Source organism: Mesoplodon bidens (genome assembly GCF_964165515.1).
Source record: "Mesoplodon bidens genome assembly, chromosome: 1".
Lineage (NCBI taxonomy): Eukaryota > Metazoa > Chordata > Mammalia > Artiodactyla > Ziphiidae > Mesoplodon > Mesoplodon bidens.
This window is the reverse complement of record NC_138176.1, coordinates 119,458,129-119,482,726: the sequence shown is the minus strand read 5'-3', so window position 1 is coordinate 119,482,726 and position 24,598 is coordinate 119,458,129. Positions and strand designations below refer to the sequence as shown.

General features: G+C 40.7%; 1 protein-coding gene across 3 annotated transcripts in view; it reads left to right on the top strand.

The window, feature by feature from the left end:
• Window positions 1-290: 290 nt before the first annotated feature.
• Window positions 291-24,598, top strand: part of FAM13C (family with sequence similarity 13 member C) — a 137,696-nt gene continuing 113,388 nt past the window's right edge. For 2 of the 3 annotated variants that reach the window (XM_081252265.1, XM_081252264.1), the window contains exons 1-3: window positions 600-766; window positions 7,381-7,437; window positions 11,394-11,589. In XM_081252265.1, coding sequence (XP_081108391.1) covers window positions 705-766; window positions 7,381-7,437; window positions 11,394-11,589 — 315 coding nt within the window. In that variant the 5' untranslated portion in view covers window positions 600-704. The other variant, XM_081252266.1, reaches the window with a different exon arrangement.

The following is a 24,598-nucleotide window of genomic DNA, read 5'->3' as shown; positions in this document are numbered from 1 at the left end:
TCACCCGCCCTGCGTGGGCTCATTCACAGCTCTGCAGTCCGGGGCTGGGCGCTTCCTCTTCGGGACTGAAATAACAGAGTGCAGACAGATCTGGTGTGATGCAGCTGCCCTCTTTCAGAGGCTTTTCTTTTTCCTGGGCAATAAACACACACCCACACATCCACACCCCCAAAACAGCAGCTACGTTTCCCTCCCCCTTCTCGTTCCCTTCCAGCTTTTTCTGAACGGTCTCTGAATCTCTGCGAGCCTCCATCCCTAGAGGGAGGTAGCTCTGTAAAACTGGTAGGAGACGTCTGGAAGAAAGCAAGTCGCCCGCGGATTTCAGCACCTAGGCAGAAACAGTCAGGCTTTCCCGGGGGTGGCGGGCACCGGGAGGCCCGGATTAAACGCGGCGCCCGGCTGGCGAGATTGGGGTCGCGCGGTCACGCTCCAGGTGCTCCTCGAGGGGGTCCCGGGGTCCCGGCCCCGCCGCCGTGCCCCGCCCATCTCTGTCCCCGCAGCCTCGCGGGCTGCCGGGCTTTGTGGTTCGCCCGTGCGGCCGGGCCCCTGCTGGGGGTGTCGTTACGAGCATGTGCAGACAGCAGCCCAAGGTAGAGCGAGTGTGCCGGGGAGCCCTGAGACTTGCCTTGCAATGCCATGTTTGTGTATGTGCTCTAACTCCCGGAGAGCAGTCAGGGAGACGGCTCCCCGGCCGGACTTGGCTGATGTTTTCTTGTTTCTGTTTCAGCCTTCAGGATAATTCCTTCAGCAGCACCGCTGTAACAGAGTAAGTGATTCTTGTCACTAAAATAAGATTTGCATGCCTTTCTCAGGAAGCGACTATCGGGAAGGTATCCTCTACCGTTTCCAGCCGCTCTGGGTACTAGATGCATTGTCTCCTGTAATCTGGGGTTGTGAAGACCGCGAGACGTGGGGACTGATGGGGCCCAGAAATCTTTACAGGTTGAAATCAGTCTTTTAGCAACTACGGGAGAGTGATTAAAACAAACTGATGGCCTGCGGGAGCTCAGTGCTCCAAAATATGTGTTCTTGGAGTTCAGATTTAAAAAAAATAAATCTCTTTGACATGTCAGTAGGGAAGCTTTGTTGTATTTTGCCAACGTTGGTGTCTGTTTTCATGGAGCATGCTGTGTACATTTACGGCAAATAGGAGATGGATGTGAAATGAGTTGGATTCCAGTATGTGATAAATAGGCTAAACTTAGTCTCACCCTCTGCTGTGTACAGACTTTTAAGGCACAGTAGAGTAAACTTTTCTTGCATGCCCTTTGTCAATTTTGTCTTCTGCCCTCAGAGATCTGGCTATAGGAGGAATGCATTATCTAGTCTCATGGTTAAAGCTTTCGATTGGGACGACTAACACCGTTCAAACATGGAATGAAGGAGTGAATATTTTACTCAAGGCCAGCATGCATGGTATTTTTTTATTAGATATTTATAGTTTGTGGTTTTAATTCTTGTCATCCCTTCCTTAATATGTTTTTCTAATACTATGTTATATGTATATGTTAAAAATTAACAGGTAGTATATTATGCTAATACTATATGTAACTGATATATAATTTACATATATCCATATATGTATGAAATATCTATACTTTATTTAGTAGTCTTTCTCTAGGCTAACTCATTATGTTTACTTCCGGGACCTTATGATAGAAGTCACTCTAAACATTTTTTCAGGAAAAAGGGGGTATAAGGTTGTATACTCAACTACATTTTAAAACGCTGCAAGTTTGATACAGAAGTCCCGGTAACTTGGGAGTTATTTGCTAAAGTTCCCTAAAAGGCAAATAAATTATGTGAGTTTCAAGTCACTGTCACAATGACTTGGTGATGGAGGGCTACAGGACTTCCCAGGCCCTCTGTTTTTCACATTCCTTTGTTTCTCTGTTTGGATATGCTGCTCTCTCAGTGTTGAGCTTTGGGCTCACTTAAGTTTAGTTAATTTTTTTAAAAAAAGGCCCAGGGTTGATTTTAGAAGATCCGATGTAAAATACTCATTGGGACCTGCTGTGTCCCATTAATGAGATTGCTTGGTAACGGTGCTACAACTTTGCTTTTCTAAAAGCCTAAGAGTGGGGAGAGATGCAGGCCAAAGTATGCAGGCCAAAGATGAGGCTGTGACTCCCTGGTTCAGGTGCACAGGTATTGCTTTCCTCCGTTTGCTGTGCTTACAGCACCAGATGCATCCTGGGCCTGATTCTCAGGACCTCTGTGTGGCTGAATCCCCAAAGTCAGCCATAGGCATAGCAGCTTCAAAATGGAGTTACTTAATTCTAGATTTCACATGGACAATTTTTTAAAAAATGGTTTTTATAGTTAAATGCTGGGGAAAGTCTGGTACCTTGTCTTTGGACACTCCCCAAGGAGTTCTGATTGCATAAGATCCTGTTGTTGTTTTCACAGAAGTGACAATGATTTATTTTAAAAGGCACTGAGTGACAATGGGAATGCCATCTGGCTAATCTAAAAATCTGAGGAGAACATTTGAAGCATACCAAATCTTCATAGGTGTAACAGTACAGACGAGGGTCATTTAAAACTAGTCATCATCTAATATAGTAGTATCTTCTCCTCCCCTCAGTAATATGAACCGTTTTCCGTGGTTCTCTGGGCATGACCCTAAAGTCAGCAGGACCAGGAGGCACTACACTGAGACAAAGAAGTAGCATGTAATCAGTAAATGTTCACGTCTGGTCTCAGCATGCACAGAGGAGGCACTTGCCTCTCTTATATGTTTTAGATACGAGAAAACGTCCCCTTTCTCCTATCCCCACCCCACTCCTACTTCCTCCTACCCACATGTACTTATCTTTTTTAGTGCCTGAAATTCTACCTAGAGATGATTTTGTTTTTGGATGAAGAACTCTGGTGGCGACCCTTATTAAAATGGAAATTAAAAAGTCTGTGCCCCTGGGAGGTGGATTCAAATTGTCATCAATACTTTAATATAAATTATGTTATCAGCTAGTCTAACCTAAGAGGGTTCTGCGTGGCCAGCTGGGGGTCTTATAAGGGTCAAAGCGAAGGGGAATTGGGAGGAACTCAAGGACGTATTTTATGCTTTTCTCAGTTTCTCGCGTGCCTGGCCCTGTCTGTGCAGCTCTGGACCAATTCAATTTCTTTTGCTACCCAAATTCTTCTGAGATCAGAATGGCCTTGGCCTTCCCTTCTGTATCTGCAGCGCCCTTTCATCTGTTATTTTTCCATGGTCATTTCCTCTGTTGCCCTGGCTAACCCGTTATTTGAAATGAAGCCTGCCCAGCAATGAATTCTGCAACAAATTAGTTATCATTGCAAAGCAGTAATTCTCAAAACCAACTGATTATCAATATCAACTGGGGAAGGGAATGGGGGCTTGTGAAAAATCCAGCTTCCCAGGCTTTATTCCCAAATGGGAGCCAGCCCACTTGCCAGTCTGGGTTTTTAAACCTTTAGGTCAGTGTTGAACTGTTTAGAAGCACACTAGTTATGTGGGGAGAAAGGCAGTCTAATTTAAAAACTCGCATTCCTGGGCTCCACCCCCAGAGAGTTGATCTAGTGGGGGTGGGGATGAGGCTGGAACTTGCTATTTTTTTTCCATTTTTTAAATTAATTAATTTTTTTTTTTATTATTTTATTTTTTTTCTTTTTGCGGTATGCGGGCCTCTCACTCTTGTGGCCTCTCCCGTTGCGGAGCACAGGCTCCGGATGCGCAGGCCCAGCGGCCATGGCTCACGGGCCCAGCCGCTCCGTGGCATATGGGATCCTCCCAGACCGGGGCACGAACCCGTATCCCCTGCATCGGCAGGCGGACTCTCAACCACTGCGCCACCAGGGAGGCCCAAATTAATTTATTTTTAAAAATTGAAGTATAGTTGATTTACAATGTTGTGTTAATTTCTGTGCAGCAAAGTGATTCAATTATATATATATACACACACACACACACACACACACACATTCTTTTTCATATTCTTTTCCATTATGGTTTATCCCAGGATATTGCATATAGTGGAACCTGTATTTTAATCAGACACACTTTGAGAAATCCCACAGGATTGCAGGCTATACCCCTGCAACTTTGCCTTCAAGGGACATGGTACTGCAGGGAATAGAAGTCCCCTTCGGGGTACAACTACATTTTATCTAATCGCCAGTCTGAGATCTCTCTTCTTATTTACCCCAAGACAAAAAAGAGAACCTCTCATGGGTACTTCTTTCTGCACCATTATTCTAAGAAACAAGTCTTTCTCTCTCTTGTGAACCCCTGGGAACATAGACTGAAGAGACTGTTCAGTGGGCTTAGTGTGGTGGAGCAGAAGTGACACAGGCATCATTGCTTTACGCCTCGGAATCCTGGGAAATTCCTTAGCCCCTATGTGAAGGTAGTTCCTGCCTCACACCACTGTCAGGCTTAATTGAGATCATATGAAAGAGAAGGTGAGCTATAAAGTACCATCTAACTTTTTCTTGTTTGTGGTTGATAGAGGAAGCAAAAGTCCAAATAGAGAGAAAAGTTACAACCCTGAGCATTTCACAGAGAAATGATGGCAAGGACAAATTATCCATGTATTGTCTGGGCAACCACAAATTAAGAACTCTAGGAACTTAGACTCTAGTTCATGAGAACCTCAAAGGAAGTCATTTAATAGATGTGTCTTCACATTTTTTTACTGTGAACAACAATAAACACATTTTATGTTGCAATCCAGCACAAATGTATAGACATGGTTTATTTAAACAAGTTTCGTGAAATAACACTTAACCCTCACTATATTAACATTTTCTATTCTGTTTCTCTACCAATAGTAGCAATAAAATGCTGGTAGCTGCTGTCTAATTTCAGGACCGCCTAATAGGTCACAATTTATAGTTTGAAAAAGTTTGTACTAGAAGATGCCTGGTTTTGATAATTTACAGAGAACATCATTAAAGGGTTGGTCTTTGAATTCTTTTATTGGAATAACATGTAGGAAGAGAATCTCATGCCCAAGACCAGTTGGACACTTGATCTGAGTTGATATTTTTTCCAGGAGTAGGCATATTTGGATATAGGTTCCCAGTGTGGAATCCAGTTTTATAATTGGGCCAGTATTGTGCATTTGCGGGGGGCTCCTGGACGAGGAATCAGTAGAACAATCAGAAAGATGTTAATTGAGTAGAGCTTGATGGTCTTCATCAAAGCAAATGAAAATTGAACTAAAAGAGCTTGTATATGTGTGCCACGGAAGCCATAAGGAGATCTATTTCATCACCATGTCTGCAAGCTAGGAATTGTGTTTTCTTGAGTGATGACTGGAGTTGTTCAGTAGTCCTTAAAATCGGATCAGCTAATTAGGTCTGGCTTCATATTTCAGAAAGCATCTGCAACTTTGTATGTTCTGGTGCCAATTTCTTATTTTTAACTAATTGTACTTTGGGAAGAAAAAATAATAAATCAAATGAGGGGGAGAAAAAAAAGTTCTTGCCAAATTCCCAAACAATAGGTATTGTTGAGCTCTAAGGTTGAAACTCTGTTTGAACCCTAGTTCTTTGGAAGCAACAATTCTAGATTTCTGTTCTTCATTGGCTTTTCTACTTAGCTAGGTTGTTTTTATTGGGAAACATTTTTATTCGTTACACAGCTCAGATGATCTATTACAGTAAATGCCTCTAATGGAGGAGAACAAGACAACGTTTAGGAATTTAATTGTTGTTTTCTATGAGATGGACAAAGTGGGTTATTGAGAGTCAAAAAAAAAAGGGGGGGAAAGCAAGGAAATTGAGTTCATTTTGTTAAGGAGAGCATTTTGTTAAGTCGATGCATTTTTTTTCCCCCAGCTGCCAGCAGGTAAAGAGGGTTAGAGTCTGTAGGTGGACTTTGTTTAGTTCCTTACAAAATCATGATTTAAAAGGGATAGTAAGGGAAGAGGACTGAAGCTTCCGTCAATTTGTTTTGTGGGTAAGTTATACACCATTGCTGGTAAGGAATATTTTACAGTTTTACACGATCTCATGTGGTATAGATACTGTATTATGGTTGTATTTACGTATGCAGACATTTCTTTATTTGTGTCCACTCAGTACACTGGGACTCTTTCAGAGCAGGGTCTAGGTCTTTCTCAACTTTCTGTCCTTTAGCAGTAGTGCTGCTCAAAGTGTTCGCAAATTGTCTGTAACTTGTCTGAGACAAGAACAGTACAGAAACAGGGAGTATGCCTTTAATAACTTTTATAGAAATTTGATATTCCTGCGACCTTTTTACCAAATTATCTCTCCACAGTGGGTTGGAAATAGAAAACCAACTGGTCAGTCGTGAGTCCCAAAAAGTTTGAGAAGCACAGCTCCAATGCCTAAGGCAGTACTTGGAAGGCAGCGAGTGCTCAATAAATGCTTGTTCAATTATGCCAGGGAACAGACTTGCTGAGGGGCCCGAGTTAATGATTTGATTCAAGCATTTATTGAGGGTCTACTCTGGGGTAACATTGTAGGCACTGTGGCAGTGTATCTAGAAAAAGAAATGATGGTTGTTTCTTTTCATGGAATTAACAACTAATTTAAAAGATCTCAGAGGTACAAAGGAATTACATAAGAGTGCTAGGCAAGATCTAGTTGGTTGCTAAAACCTCAGAATGAAGAGTAAACCATTCTGTACTAAGGTTAAAATGGGAACATGGCACGTGGGTGAACTTGGCAAGAAAAGTTCACAGAGCTTGTGAGGCTGGAGCAGTGAAGGCTGAGTAGGAGTTGAAGATGGAAAAAAGCATTCCAGGCTGGAGTGGGGTGGGGTGGGGTGAGGTGGGGTGGGAAGGGCTGAGAATAGGAACGAAGGCTCACTCATACACTAGAGTGAGAGAATGGTCCTCCTCCAGAGGCACTTAGGCAGTGTGGAACACTGGAGAGTTTCCAATATGGAAGAGCCAAGAATTTTTCACAAGGTTATTTCAGAAGTTTTGTGAAAAGGAAGGATGTCAAGAAAGTCTGGAGGCCAATGGAGTGAGCCAAAGGGCAGCTGGTGTGGTTTAGGACTGCCTTGAGGCAGAAGAGATGCCAAGAGGCATGTAGCGGAGTCTCTTTTGAGCCAACAACAATCCACCAGTGTTGGTGTCACATGTTCCCTCAAGTGCTGTGAACACTTAGATCCTTGCTAAGATCTTGTTTGCTTAGGTGATGCAGAGTAGTGGATGAAAAAGGAGTGTTACCTCTGGTTCTAAGCATTTAAGCTCACATGATATGACAATATTGGTATCATTCATTACCTGGCAGACACTGGGGAATTGACGCTGGTTTGAGTGAGAGTGGTAAAGATTGTTCCATTTTTTAGTTTCTGTGCTAATCTTCAGATAATTTTAGACTGTTGCTGCTTCTGCTGCAGCAGACAGTTGGATCTGATGTGGTTTTATCTCCTCTCTCCAGGTGTGAAGAAGACACAGTCTCTCTGCATGAAGATCAGACTGACTGCTCTAGTCTCAGGTAGGACTCACCATTGCTTGGTTCTTAATTATGAAGGATAGAAACCATCTGGGTCTGGTATCTTAAGTCTCTTCTTTGAATTCTAATACTTTGTTCTCACGTTCTGTTTCTTCTAATAGATTATCAGCTGTTGAAGGAAGTTTTGTCTTGTCCACTTTTGTATACCCCCCTTAGCACTCAGGACGGTACCTTTTCTATGGAGAATGCTCAGTAAATGCCTATTGAATTCAACATTGATTAGCACATCTGTTCCCATCATAGACCTTAAGGAAGAGCTTCTAGATTTATTCACCAAATGTGGCATTGAGTGTCTGGAGTGTGATCTTGGTCATCACCGGGTTCATGATATGATGGCAGAACCTTCACGTTAACCATTTCTTCTACATTTGCTTCACTCAAGCACTTTCACATGCATTTTATTATTTAATCGAAACGACTGAAAGGAAGCTGATGTTTCCCTTCTCATCCTAGATGGAGAAACTGAGGCTCAGAGGGATTATAGCTCATCCAAGATAACACAGCCGCTATGAGGCAGAATTTGGACACTGGTCTGTGTGACACTTGTTGGATAACAGACGTTTGTTGAAGGCCTTTGTTTCATACATTTTTGTGTGCCAGAAACCAGTGGAGATACGGGATGGAGGAAGACAAACCAATCCCTGCTCCCAGGAATTCAGTTCACTGGAGGAGATAGGCAAGAATATAGATGATGATGCTACAGCGCATTAAGTGCTATTTTACTAGCGGGAAACAGAGGACTCACTTAGAATGACCAAATAGTCCAGGGAAGTTTCTGGGATGGATTCCTGAAGAAAATTACACATGGCACATGACTCTTTTTTTTGGTGGAATATAATAAAGCCAAAAAACCAAGCAGAGGAAAAAAAAAAAAAAAAAAAACCAAGCAGAGGGAGCAACTTACTGGCAAGCCAACAGAGGGCAGAGAAATAATTTACCTTGAAGGTATAGCAGGCAGTTCAGGATGGCAGGAACCCTGAGAGCTGAGGATGCCAGGAGTGGTAAGAAATAAAGTTCCAGGGGCTTCCCTGGTGGCGCAGTGGTTGAGAGTCCGCCTTCCGATGCAGGGGACACGGGTTCATGCCCCAGTCCGGGAAGATCCCACATGCCGCGGAGCAACTAAGCCCATGCGCCATGGCCGCTGGGCCTGCGCGTCCGGAGCCTGTGCTCCGCAGCGGGAGAGGCCACAACAGTGAGAGGCCCACGTACCGCAAAAAAAAAAAAAAAAAAAAAAAAAAAAAAATGAAATAAAGTTCCAGAGATAAACAAAGACCTGATTACAAAGGGTTCATATACCCTGCTCAGGAGTTTGGAATTTATCCTGGAGGTATTGGGAAGACTAAAAATAACCTTCAGTTTTTCTTTGCAAATAACCACTCGCCCAAGGCCCCAAGTGAGAGTAGCCCCCATTTATTGGATTGTGGTCTTGAGCCACCTTTCTTTGGTAGGCATTTCACAGAGACTGTACTGCCTCTGTCACGTAGAGATGCCGGCATCTTATGGATGAGGGTCACAGAGGTGAGGTGTTGTGGCTCCGGCTGCATTTCTAACAAGTAGGAAGATATTTTGGACTCTTGTTCTTTTCAGAACACAGTGCTCATTCTCAGTTATGACTGATTCCAGTAAGCGGTGACATAAATTACATTACCTATATTCTGTTTTGGGAATCCTGAGGAACCAGTAATAGGTTGGAAATGTATTTCTACAGATGACTTTTCTATTTAGGTTTTATATTTGTGTAATGAGAGAAAGATGCTTTTTGCCCCGTTTTTCAAGTCCAGGATGACATTTATACCTTTGGGGCACCTTGAAAATATGATATATAAAACAAAATTCAGGTATTATTTTAGGAAGGAGTCTATCAAAAGCGTCATTTTAGATTTGAAAAATCATTTTTATGCTTGAGTGTTCTAGAATTCTCCTCGAATGAAGAACATTTAGGTTATGGTAGAGATCACTGTTGTTTCTTTCATTGCTCACCCAGGAGCATAGGGTGTGTGGATGAGCAGTATTGTCACTAGTGAAAGACATGCATTTCACATGAACTAGTGTAGTTCCAACTCATGGTTTGATATTGGTTTCCAAACCCATTAGTGACATACAATTTTTTTTTTAATTATAGATGATCTTAACGGAAAATATTAACCAGTGTCACTGACATTGTTTTTTTGTTTGTTTTGTTTTGTTTTTGCGGTACGCGGGCCTCTCACTGTTGTGGCCTCTCCCATAGTGGAGCGCAGGCTCAGCGGCCATGGCTCACGGGCCCAGCCGCTCCGCTTCATGTGGGATCTTCCCAGACCGGGGCACAAACCCGTGTCCCCTGCATCAGCAGGCAGACTCTCAACCACTGCGCCACCAGGGAAGCCCACTGACATTGTTTTATTGTTTGTTTTGTTTTTGTTTTCAGTTACTATCATGAAGAATTATTTCACCTGTTAGGTTTTCCTTTACCAGATACTAAGTTTGTCCTGAAGCTTAAGTTTAACTCTTTCACATAATTTTATTTCCACATCTTGTCCAACTGCATGCACCCCGGCCATGCTCCAGACGTCCTGGCCCAATGTTTTCTTTGTTCTTATCCCAGAGACTAACTGGAACTCATCTTCCTGATATCAGCTTAGTGAGTTTAATCTTTTATTTGTAAAAAGGCCTGCTGAGCAGTCGACATAGAAATCCTTCTTTTGCTGATCTTGTCTATTGGCTTTGTGTATCCTTGAGCCATGAGGAATTGCTTGCTAGCTGACCTTGCCAAAATCTCTTTTATGGGTACTGCTGGTCAGGGCACAGGAGGGAAAAACACCACCTGGGGGAAGTGGCCAGTCCTACAGAATTGCATGATCTAGTACTGAATGATTGCCAATGGGTTAAGGACAATCATATTGATCGTATAAAGGGAATGCTCCATCTGGCTATGGTAGTTGCTGAATTCTTAGCAAAATAAAATAAAATGCATCTAGATTTAAGAGGGGCAAATGACTTCAAATAAGAGTGTTATTATGTCACTATTTTTGAGGCAATGGAAGGGGCAGGGCGATGTTGTGTTAAATTTGATTGATGTGTGAAAATGAACACTGCCCTCCCAGTGCTGAGTCTGTGGAGGTAACTCCAGCCAGGTCAGTCTTCTCCAGCTGTTCCACACCCTCAGGACCCAGATACTGGGATCTTTGGCTTTTCATTGAGAGGGTTGTTCAGATAGATGGCTTGGCTGGGTAAAACTTGGCTCTTGTCTTAATTCTAATCCGGTAGTATGTATTCTATTAAGATAGACCCCAGTTAGACTTTTAAATGCATCTGAAAGTTGTAAGGAGATGGTTAGAGACTTGCCAGTGAGGAGGAAGCATCATGCCTTGAACCAAGGACACATGCATGAGAGACTGGGGACCCACCTGACCACTCCAGGTCTGGGTGAATTAGCCCTTTATTTAATCTCTGGGGTTTAGAGTGTTAATCTATAATGTAGGAATGACAGTAGCTAACTGGAATATCTCACATTATTATTGGTGAGAAAAAAACCTGACATATGTGAAACTATCTTGAAGTGAAAAATGAAAAACAAATATGATAGTATGTGCAAAGCTACAACTACAGAAAGTATGTATCCACTAGCAAAGATGGGAAGGGAATGTGGCGTGATCTAAAAAGTGACATTCAGTACTTCTGAAGCAGTCTACACTAAAAAGTTTGCTAGGTACCGTGTAAATGAGCAGCAGTGAGTATCGCCAGCCTCTCTTTCCCAGGGGGGATTATTAGACTCTTTTTGTTTTTGTTTTCAATTTGAAAGCAGTCACTGTTTATTAACTGACCAGATTACAGAAATAATCATGGTAGATACCTTAGTTCATCCTTCCAGTAAGCCTGTTGATCTGGTCTTCCCTGTTGCCAGCATGTCCACCTTCTACAAAATGGGTGCTTTCTAAATTGGGTCTTTCCTGTTCTAGAGATGAAGACAATAAAGAAAATTATCCCGATGCCGGGGCTCCGCTAGAGGAGCCCGCACCGTCCCGTGAGCCGCCGCAGCATGTAGAGCCGCCCGCGAGGCTGGACGTGCTGCGACCCAGCATGGGCAACTTCAAGTCCCGGAAGCCCAAGTCCATCTTCAAGGCCGAGAACGGGAGGAGCCACGGAGAAAGTCAGGTAGCGGGCTCCACCTCCTCAGACCTTGGCCAAGAAGGGTGCTCCTCTGGCGAGAGCACCATTCCGGTGACGGTGATGGTCTGAGCACGTTATTTTGCAGGCGGAGATTAGCGTGACTTGTCATTGCACACCTGCGACTTGGGACGTGTGCGTGTGCCCCTCCCGTGGGTTAATAGAGGAGTGCGCTGGGCAGGCTGCTCATTTAGTGCTCTTTCAAATTGGTAGTCTTAAATGCCGGACTTTGACATTGATTTAGGGGAGCTGCTGCGTCCTTTGTGGGGGAGGGTGGAGGAGGATTTCCAATGAGTTTCACTTATCCAGGGTGTGTAACTCTGGCCCCAAACTTGGAGCCTCTTCTCAGCAAATCAGAAGTCCCAGGTTTATACAGAGCCATTCTTCTTAGGCTGCAGTTTAGTGGCTTTGGGAAAACACTCAAGCGTGTATGTGCATGATTGTACGTGTGTGTAGAATCTGGTTCTTTGAGGTAGATAAGTATTTAAATGTATGAATGAAGCATCTTTCCAACTTCATTCAAGTAATACATTTTATACACACTTATTTATTTTACTTTTCTAGTCGTAGAGGGATGTATCAAAGAATGTGATTTTTAAAACTCTTAAATACCCCGCAAATAATTTATGGTGCTTTTAAAAGAGATGAAACGAATATAATCCATTTTAATCTTACTGGGAGGTTAATGGTCCCAACATTAAGATTATACTTGTAATGCACCTAACACAGTTTTGGGGACATAGGTGCTTCATTAATGTGACCTTTGCTTTTTTGTTAACAGCTAACTGTTAACTTTAAGAATAATGTGGGAGGCTCTCAGTGTAATATGTTAATTATCTAATAATTTGAAGTCCAGTCCAACTTTGCAAATGGGCACCAGGTGATCTTCCTGCTAGAACAACTTTGGCTGGGCAGTTTATTTGACCTTGTAATTTTCTTATTTGCCTTGTGTTTTTTTATCTCATTTCTTTTTTGGCATTGTGACCTCTTATTTAGTCAGTTAATTTTGCAGTGAGATGATATGCCGTGAGCATTTATGAAGTTCTGTTGTAATTTTCTGAAACTGCGTTGAATTGTAGAGAGAGGTTAAGTGTGAAATATCATTTGAGTTATGATTAACTTGAGACCCTGCCTATTACTAAGTGTACCCAACACTTGTTTGATTAGGAGTCTGGTGCTGGGGAGGACACAGGTACCCAAAGGGCTGCCTGCAGAGTCTGACTGGGTCCGGAGAGACTCTGACCTTGAATCTCTTACTAAAGGTCACCTGTGACACTGTGGGCTTTGGGTGACCAGCCGTCTCTCCTAGAATGCCCTCTTTCTTGTCATCCTGTAGTCTGGCCTCAGAGGAATTACACAGTCGTCACTTGTAATAAGGTGCTAATGGGGCATGTAATTTCCAGCATGTTGCTCATGCACAGGAAGATTCCAGGAGAGTGAGATGCTTGTACAGTCTTTGCAGATAATACAGCATTGGAATCCGGGACTGCACTTAAAATTTCCAGTTCATTCCAAACATCCCTGTGTACACAATGAGATTGTTTTCCCCGTAATGACTAAGAGAACTTCGATAATATCATTTTAGGTCTTCCATATTTTGGAGAAATTTGAAACAGATTTCATTCTTCCCATTGTCTTTGGAGAGATATAATTAACACTGGTTGAGTACTGATCAAGAACTGAGCATCTATAAATAATATTATTATTAAAATCAGCTGACACTTATTTAAGCATTTACTGTGCTCCAGGCATGTACCATGTTTACAACAATCCCATGGAATGGCTATTATTATCTTTTTGTACAAATGGGAAAATGAAGGCTCAGAGGGATTACATAACCTCTTTAGTCAGATTTGGAAGAACTTGAGTGGAATGTCTTTTCCATAAAAGCACAATATTTCTAACAAGAGGTACCCAGAACTTCCAAGTATGATTCTGCTGATTTACTTAACCCCTTTTTATACAAAACCTTTTATTTCACTCTGGAATTCTTTTCCTTTGGTCATATATTGTGTTGCTAAGCAGTAATTAGTTATTGAGAAAGGATTACTTTGGAGAGAATTTTATAAGTGTTTTTCTTCTCTGCCTTAAAGCTTTGTGATGTTGGTCACATAAGCTAGACAAACCTTGTTTGAGTGAATGTTAGCTCCACTAGGACTTAGGTTTGTTGAAGTCAGTGAGTCAGTCTTTCTTGTCCACCTTTGGATCTCTGGCACTCAGTCACTCAGTATTATTCAATGAATGACTCAAAACTGTTAATATACACACACACACACACACACACACACACACGCGTTATATATACAATTACATATATAATTTTTTTGTAAAATGGTATATATATATATTTTTTTCTGTAAAATGGAAGCATTATATCTTTACTCAGTTATAAAAAGTCACATTTCAAAAGAACATACAGGGCTTCCCTGGTGGCGCAGTGGTTGGGAGTCCGCCTGCCGATGCAGGGGACACGGGTTCGTGCCCCAGTCCGGGAAGATCCCACATGCCGCGGAGCGGCTGGGCCCATCAGCCATGGCCGCTGAGCCTGCGCGTCCAGAGCCTGTGCTCCGCAGCGGGAGAGGCCACAACAGTGAGAGGCCTGTGTACCGCAAAAAAAAAAAAAGAACATACAGAGAGATTGGTTCAAGATGGCAGAGTAGAAGGACGTGCTCTCCCTCTTTTGAGAACACTGGAATCACAACTGCTGAACAATCATTGACAGGAAGACACTGGAACTCACCAAAAAGATACCCCACATCCAAAGACAAAGGAGAAGCTACAATGACATGGTATGAGGGGCACAATCACAATAAGATCAAATCCCATAACTGCTGGATGGGTGACTCACAAACTGGAGAACACATACCACAGAAGTCCACCCACTGGAGTGAAGGTTCTGAGCCCCACATCAGGCTTTGAAACCTGGGGGTCCGGCAATGGGAGGAGGAATTCCTAGAGAATCAGACTTTGACGGCTAGCGGGATTTTATTGCAGAACTTTGACAGGACTGGAGGAAACAGAGACTCCACTCTTGGAGAGCACACACAAAGTAGTGTGAGCATTGGGACTCACAGAAAGGAGCAGTGACCCCATAGGAGACTGAACCAGACTTACCTGCTAGTGTTGGAGGGTCTCCTGCAGAGGCGGGGTGGGGGGGGGTGGCTGTGCCTCACCATGAGGACAGGGACACTGGCAGCAGAAGCTCTGGGAAGTACTCCTTGGCGTGAACCCTCCCAGAGTCTGTCATTAGCCCCACCAAAGAGCCCTGATAGGCTCCAGTGCTGGGTTACCTTAGGCCAAACAACCAACAGGGAGGGAACCCAGCCCAACCCATCAGCAGACAAACAGATTAAAGTTTTACTGAGCTCTGCCTACCAGAGCAACAGCTCTACCCACCACCAGTCCCTCCCATCAGGAAACTTGCACAAGCCTCTTAGATAGCTTCATCCACCAGAGGGTAGACAGCAGAAGCAAGAAGAACTATAATCCTGCAGCCTGTGGAACAAAATCCACATTGACAGATAGATAGACAAGATGAAAAGGCAGAGGGCTATGTACCAGATGAAGGAACAAGGTAAAACCCCAGAAAAACAACTAAATGAAATGGAGATGGACAATCTTCCAGAAAAAGAATTCAGAGCAATGATAGTGAAGATGATCCAGGACCTCGGAAAAATAATGGAGGCAAAGATCAACAAATGCAAGAAATGCTTAACAAAGCTCTAGAAGAATTAAAGAACAAACAAACAGAGATGAACAATACAATAATTGAAATGAAAACTACACTAGAAGGAATCAGTAGAAGAATAACTGAGGCAGAAGAATGGATAAGTGACCTGGAAGACAGAATGGTGGAATTCACTGCTGTGGAACAGAATAAAGAAAAAAGAATGAAAAGAAATGAAGACAGCCTAAGAGACCTCTGGGACAACATTAAATGCAACAACATTCGCATTATAGGGGTCCCAGAAGGAGAAGACAGAGAGAAAGGACCCAGGAAAATATTTGAAGAGATTATAGTTGAAAACTTCCCTAACATGGGAAAGGAAATAGCCACCCAAGTCGAGGAAGTGCAGAGAGTCCCATACAGGATAAACCCAAGGAGAAACATGCTGAGACACATAGTAATCAAATTTGCAAAAATTAAAGACAAAGAAAAATTATTGAAAGTAGCAAGGGAAAAACGACAAAATACAAGGGAACTCCTATAAGGCTAACAGCCAATTTCTCAGCAGAAACTCTACAAGCCAGAAGCAAGTTGCATGATATACTTAAAGTGCTGAAAGGGAAGAACCTACAACCAAGATTACTCTACCCGTCAAGGATCTCATTCAGATTCGATGGAGAAATCAAAAGCTTTACAGACAAACAAAAGCTAAGAGAATTCAGCACCACCAAACCAGCTCTACAACAAATGCTAAAGAACTTCACCAAGTGAGAAACACAAGAGAAGAAAAGGACCTACAAAAACAAACCCAAAACAATTAAGAACATGGTAGTAGGAACATACATATCAATAATTATCTTAAACGTAAATGGATTAAATGCCCCAACCAAAAGACACAGGCTTGCTGAATGGATACAAAAACAAAACCCATATATATATCTTGTCTACAAGAGCCTCATTTCAGACCTAGGGACACATACAGACTGAAAGTGAGGGGATGAAAAAAGATATTCCATGAAAATGGAAATCAAAAGAAAGCTGGAGTAGCAATACTCATATCAGATAAAATAGACTTTAAAATAAAGAATGTTACAAGAGAAAAGGAAAGACACTACATAATGATCACGGGATCAATCCAAGAAGAAGATATAACAACTATAAATATATATGGACCCAACATAGGAGCACCTCAATACATAAGGCAACTGCTAACAGCTCTAAAAGAGTAAATCGACAGTAACACAATAATAGTGGGGAATTTAACACCTCATTTACACCAATGGACAGTTCATCCAAACAGAAAATTAATGAGGAAACACAAGCTTTAAATGACACAAGACCAGATAGATTTAATTGATATTTATAGGAAATTCTGTCCAAAAACAGCAGATAACACTTTCTTCTCAAGTGTACACAGAACATTCTCCAGGATAAATCACATCTTGGGTCACAAATCAAGCCTCAGTAACTTTCAGAAAATTGAAATCATATCAAGCATCTTTTCTGACCACAGCACTATGAGATTAGAAATCAATTACAGGGATAAAAAACGTAAAAAACACAAACACATGGAGGCTAAACAATACATTACTAAATAACCAAGAGATCACTGAAAAAATCAAAGAGGAAATCAAAAAATACCTAGAGACAAATAACAATGAAAACACGATGATGCAAAAACTATGGGATACAGCAAAAGCAGTTCTAAGAGGGAACTTTATGGCTATACAAGCCTACCTCAAGAAACAAGAAAAATCTCAAAAAAAACCAATCTAACGTTACATGTAAAGGAACTAGAGAAAGAAGAACAAACAAAACCCAAAGTTACAGAAGGAAAGAAATCATAAAGATCAGAGCAGAAATAAATGAAATAGAAACAAAACAATAGCAAAGATCAATAAAACTAAAAGCTGGTTCTTTGAGAAGATAAACAAAATTGATAAACCATTAGTCAGACTCATCAAGAAAAAAGAGGGAGAGGACTCAAATCAATAAAATTAGAAATGAAAAAGGAGAAGTTACAACAGACACTGCAGAAATATACAGCATCCTAAGAGACTGTTACAAGCAACTCTATGCCAATAAAATGGACAACCTGGAAGAAATGGACAAATTCTTAGAAAGGTATAACCTTCTGAGACCGAACCAGGAAGAAATAGAAAATATGAACAGACCACTCACAAGTAATAAAATTGAAACTGTGATTAAAAATCTTCCAACAAACAAAAGTCCAGGACCAGATGGCTTCACAGGTGAATTCTATCAAACATTTAGAGAAGATCTAACACCCATCCTTCTCAAACTCTTCCAAAAAATTGCAGAGGAAGGAATACTCCCAAACTCATTGTATGAGGCCACCATCACCCTGATACCAAAACCAGACAAAGATACTACAAAAAAATAAAATTACAGATCAATATAACTGATGAATATAGATGCAGAAATCCTCAGCAAAATATTAGCAAGCAGAATCCAACAGCACATTAAAAGGATCATACACCATGATCAAGTGGGATTTATCCCAGGAATGCAAGGATTCCTCGATATATGCAAATCAATAAATGTGATACACCATGTTAACAAATTGAAGAGTAAAAACCATATGATCATCTCAGTAGATGCAGAAAAAGCTTTTGACAGAATGCCACACCCATTTATGATAAAAACTCTCCAGAAAGTGGGCATAGAGGGAACCTACCTCAACATCATAAAGGCCATATACAACAAACCCACAGCAAACATCATTCTCCATGGTGAGAAACTGAAAGCATTTCCTCTAAGATCAGGAACAAGACAGGGATGTCCACTCTCACCACTATTATTCGACATAGTTTTGGAAGTCCTAGCCATGGCACTCAGAGAAGAAAAAGAAATAAAACGAATCCAAATTGAAAAGAAGAAGTAAAACTGTCACTATTTGCAGATGACATGATACTATATAGAGAGAATCCTAAAGACGCCACCAGAAAACTACTAGAGCTAATCAATGAATTTGGTAAAGTGGCAGGATACATAATTAATGCACAGAAATCTCCTGCATTCCTATACACTAATGATGAAAAATCTGACAGAGAAATTAAGGAAACATTCCCATTTACCATTGCATCAAAAAGAATAAAATACCTAGTAATAAACCTACCTAGGGAGACAAAAGACCTGTATGCAGAAAACCATAAGACAGTGATGAAAGAAATTAAAGTTGTTACCAGCAGATGGAGAGATATACCATGTTCTTGGATTGGAAGAATCAATATTGTGAAAATGACTATACTACCCAAAGCAATATACAGATTCATTGCAATCCCTATCAAGTTACCAGTAGCATTTTTTACAGGACTAGAACAAAAAATCTTAAAATTTGTATGGAGACAAAAAAGACCCCAAATAGCCAGAGCAGTCTTGAGGGAAAAAAACGGAGCTGGAGGAATCAGATTCCCTGATTTCAGACTATACTACAAAGCTACAGTAATCAAGACAATATGGTACCGGCACAAAACCAGAAATATAGATCAACAGAACAAGGTAGAAAGCCCAGAGATAAACCCACGCTCTGATGGCCAACTAGTCTATGACAAAGGAGGGAAGGATATACAATGGAGAAAAGACAAGTCTCTTCAGTAAGTGGTGCTGGGAAAACTGGACAGCTACATGGAAAAGAAAGAAATTAGAACACTCCTTAACACCATACACAAAAATAAACTCAAAATGGATTCAAGACCTAAATGTAAGACCGGACACTATAAAACTCTTAGAGGAAAACATAGGAAGAACACTCTATGACATAAATCACAGCAAGATCTTTTTTGATCCACCTCCTAGAGTAATGGAAGTAAAACCAAAAATAAACAAATGGGACCTAATGAAACTTCAAAGCTTTTGCACAGCAAAGGAAACCATAAACAAGATGAAACGACAACCCTCAGGATGGGAGAAAATATTTGCAAATGAATCATCGGACAGAGGATTAATCTCCAAAATATATAAACAGCTCATGCAGCTCAATATTAGAAAAACAAACAACTCAATCAAAAAATGTGCAGAAGACCTAAATAGACATTTTTCCAGAGAAGACATACAGATGGCCAAGAAGCACATGAAAAGCTACTCAGCATCAGTAGTTATTAGAGAAATGCAAATCAAAATATTGTAATTTTGTGAGGTATCACCTCACACCAGTTAGAATGGGCATCATCAGAAAATCTACAAACAACAAATTCTGGAGAGGGTGTGGAGAAAACGGAACCCTCTTGCACTGTTGGTGGGAATGTAAATTGATATAGCCACTATGGAGAACAGTATGGAGGTTCCTTAAAAAAAACTAAAAGTAGAATTAGCATATGACCCAGCAATCCCACTACTGGGCATATACCCAGCGAAAACCATAATTCAAAAAGACACATGCACCCCAATGTTTATTGCAGCACTATTTACAATAGCTGGGTCATGGAAGCAACCTAAATGCCTATCGACAGACAAATGGATAAAGAACATGTGGTACATATATACAGTGGAATATTAGCCATAAAAAGGAACAGAATTGGGTGATTTGTAGAGACGTGGATGCGTCTAGAGACTGTCATATAGAGTGAAGTAAGTCAGAAAGAGAAAAACAAATATTGTATATTAACGCGTATATCTGGAACCTAGAAAATGGTACAGATGAACCGGTTTGCAGGGCAGAAATTGAGACACAGATGTAGAGAACAAACGTATGGACACCAAGGGGGGAAAGCGGCAGGGGGTGATGGTGGTGGTGTGATGAACTGGGCGATTGGGATTGACATGTATACACTGATGTCTATAAAGTTGATGAGTAATAAGGACGTGCTGTATAAAAAAATAAAATATAAAAAAAGAAAAAAGAGCATATAATCATGACTCATACAGATATGAAGTGAGACATATCAAAAATTTCATTTAAATCATGAATTAATGAGGGAACAAATAAGATATTACAACCGGTTCAAAAAAGAATGCAAAGTATTGCACATTTATAGTCTGACAGGGAATGGTGAGATAAATTTTTAGATGCACACAAAATTGGCAAAACTTGGAATATCTATAGGGTGATAACTACTTTCCTGGGGACACAGTTTGCATTTCTGTGGAGGGAAATTATTTGCACTGCCATTGGTTTCTGCAAGCTAACTGCTGTCTGCATAACCTTGTAAATTAGCCTAGTGATAGACAAACAAAAGCTGAGATTATCCACATGGGTGAGCTAGCCAGAACATCCACTAAATTTCAAAGTCTTTTATAATTTTTTCTTATATTCTCTTCCTCCCTCCCTCCCTTCCTCCTTCTTCCTTGTTGTCATAACAATCTCAAAGAGATATTAACCTTGATCACAAGGTAAGACTAGTCTCATTAGGTTTGGCCTTATTATTTACCTAAGTGTAGCAAGAGTGTTCATTTATCATGTATGTATTCTTACATATGCTTTGCAAAATCTAGAGCCATATGGTTTTGAATAATTACAAAATTAACTTCTCTTTGGAGGTTTTCATAAGGAATCTCAACTTGGACCTTAAATGCCTCTATTATTTGCACTCCTAAGGCAAATCAAGTTCAAGAAATTCTCTCCACCTTATTTCACCTGCAGTACTTATGCATTTGGGTAAATTCCTCTTTTCTTAAAGTCCCCAAAATAACTTCATGTTCCTGGACTGCCAGGGAGTGATGGTCCTCACCGCCTGTAAGGTTGGACCCTGTGAACTAGATAGCAGGGCAGTTATCCTGAGAGTCCTTTGTAGGCATTGATGCCATAATAAAGCCACATTAGTTCCTCACAATCGGCCTGTTCTACCTGATCCAAGGAGCATCATTCTCAATATGACATCCTAGGCGAGATGGCAGTTATGCAACAGATTCCTCCAATTATATCCTGGTAAAAAGGAAGACATTATTATTGAATAGATTAAATAACCTGATCACCGTTGAAAGTAAGGATACTTGGTATGAGTTTCTGAACTCGGGGGGTCAGTGAGACTCAGATATCATTTTTAAATATTTCATTTCAGTTTATATAAACAGAATGGTTTTTAAATGTAGGTTCTGTTATCATTCAGGTATGATGAGGCCAACAGAACAGAAGATGACTACCATTTGGAAAGGTTTCTACTTGCAGTTCTTAAGAGGGATGGGGCATGCCATGTCATGCAGGGCCACATGGGGAAGCACCAGGGTTGATCCAGGAGGAAGATGGGGCAAGGAGACAGCGTGGGTGGAGACTTTATTGTGGTTTTTATTGGAAAGGTGAGGCAAGGCAGAGTAAGCAGGTTTAAAATTGGCTGGTTTGAATGATTTCAGTGGACTCTGAGGTATGGGGTTCTCACTCGTGGTCTGGTACCTGGCCCTGGGTGATAAGGTAGAGGAGAATTACCTCTTGGAACATATGAACCAGATAAAGGAGGTGGTTGAGAGTATGGATTCTGGACTGGTTAGTTTGCATATGAAAGGCACACTCTGGGGCAAGTTATTTGTCATGTTTGCTATCCCTAAGAATTGGTTAGTCCTGGGAGAGACAGTCTCTCCCCAGTCACTGAAGCTGGAAATGCCAGAGCATCAAGAATAAGGAAAATCATCAAAAACCGTTAATACAAGAATCTACTAAATTGTATGGGTAGCAAATCATTGAAGTAGAGTGAAAGGACTTTCTTATAGATCCAGAAGAGAGAACATTAAAACAACTATATTCCAGTCAGATAACCACTGTAAAATTTCCCTTATCAGTCCATTCACTATGGACTGTGTAATTCTTGTTCCACTTGATCTTGGGTTAGCAGTAGCATGAAGTTGTCTGCTTCTTGAATGAAATTCTGCAAGTCCTGACTCAGCCCATTGGTGTCATCAGATGCCTATACCCAAGAGTCTGTTCCTTGACATGTCAATTATTTAAAATATCTGGGCCTTTACCATGGGACTCCTGAGAGTATTCTTCTTTGTTGAAGACACAAACTCTGGCGTGAAGCTGATAATAGAACCTTCAGGCAAGTATCTGAGGAAAACAAAGATCTGTAGATGACAGAAACTGAAAGTGATTTTGGTTAATTTACTACTAGTAATTTTCAAATGTGAAAAGTCTAATGACATTTCATAATAAAAATGATACATTAATGTGACATGCAAAACACGATAATAAAACCATTCCCCCCAAGTTAGAATGTTTCAAAGGATAATAAATAAGCCTGTTTTTAAAGAACTCAGGAAATTTAGTTCTGGTTTTACAAAAATGGAGGAATATAATTCTTACAGATGAGAAAAACCTTGAAATATAGAATAATAATCCTAAAAGAAGATGCCAAGAATATGAAGTAAAAAATTCATTAAGTCTGGTGTGGGTCTTAGACATCTGCATTGTTATTAAACTCCACAGACAAGTCTGCAGTGCATCCCTAATTGAAAACCACTGGCCTGGATGGTGCTGGATTCAAATGAAAGAAGTAAGGCCATGGACAAGTCAATGTTTAAATAATAACCACAGTTATCTCTGATAATATTAGAGTGTTGCTGTCTAATATCATCATGCAAAGCTCCACAGGACCAGAACGGATATACAAGAGTTTGATAGAACTATGTATTTCATAAGAGCTTTGATCAAAGGGTAAGTGAACCATTAACTACATTTACCATCCACTGTGGTAGAGAGAGTAGTTCTATTCATAAAGCTGGATTTATTTGGGGAACTTGAGCTTATGCTACAAATCCTGCCTGAGACTTGTTGCCATCATCAAAACACAGTTCTAACTGGTCTGTTTTGAAAGCATAATTCCCCAAAAGTACCTGTGAAGAACCGATGGTCACAACTTTTATAACTTAGAAGCAACCCTCTTTGAAGCTGAAGGTTTAGCTAGTGCCATTTCTGGGTTCTGTTGTCACAAAGTTTGTATTCAGGACCCCAGAGTGGATCTTCAGTCTGATCCTAACCAGGTTGGGAATGACAGTATGGGCAAGGGAGAAATGGCCAGATAGGAACCATTGAAAGTTTTGATCAGTCTTACCTTCCTGATCAACCCCAAAGCCAGAATCAGAAATTCTACTTATAGAGGGTCAGATTAAATCTAATTTAGAGCAACTTTCCTTTAATCCATAGAGTAGCAGAATCTGAGGTTTTTTGTGTGTGTCTGAATGTGATTCCAGTTTTGTACCTACTGTGAATGATGTAAAAGGGGGGCTTTAGGTGTATTTGCTGATCCAATAAAAGTTCAGGAACCAGGAAGGCAAGGCAAGAGTCTCCTCAAAGAAATTAAGATATTTAATATCTCAACATAATAAAAGCCATTTATGGCAAACCAACACCAACGTAGTACTAAACGGTGAATATCTGAAAGCCTTCCCACTGAATTCTGGAATAAGACAAGGATGCCCACTCTAACCACTTCTATTCAACCTAGTTTTAGAAGTTCTAGCCACAGCAATCAGACAAGAAAAATAAAATTATCCAAATTGGAAAGGAAGAGGTAAAATTATCTTTATATACAGTTGACATGATACTCTGTGTAGAAAACCCTAAAAATGCCACATAAAAACTATTAGCACTGATAAATGAACTCAGCAAGGCAGCAGGATACAAGATTAATATACACAAATCTGTTGCATTTCTTTACACTAGCAGTGAAGTATCAGAAAGAGAAAGTAAAAAACAATCCCATTTAAAATCACATTAAAAAATTATCTAAGAATAAACCTAACCAAGGAAGTAAAAGACTTATACGCTGAGAACTATAAAACATTCATAAAGAAAATCAAAGATGATTCAAGGAAATGGGAAGATGGAACAATATCCCATGCTCTTGGATTAGAAGAATTAATATTGTTAAAATGGCCATATTACCCATAGCAATCTACAAATTTAATGTGATCCCTATCAAATCTCCTATGACATTTTTCACGACATGAGAACAAATAATCCTAAAATTTATATGGAACCATAAAAGACCCAGAATTGCCAAAGCAATCCTGAGGAAAAGAACAAAGCTGGAGGCATAACCCTCCCAGACTTCAGACACAGTACCACAAAGGTACAGCAATCAAAATGGGGCAGTATTGGCACAAAAACAGACATATGGATCAATCGAACAGAATAGACAGCCCATAAATAAACACACACACCTGTGGTCAATTAATCTTCAACAAAGGAGGCAAGAATATACAATGGAGAAAAGGCAGTCTTTTCAGCAAATGGTGTTGGGAAAGCTGGACAGCCGCATGTAAATTAATGAAATTAGAATACTCCCTCACACCATAGATCAATACAAAAATAAACTCAAACTGGCTTAAAGACTTAAATATAAGGCATGACACCATATAACTCCTAGAAGAGAATGTAGG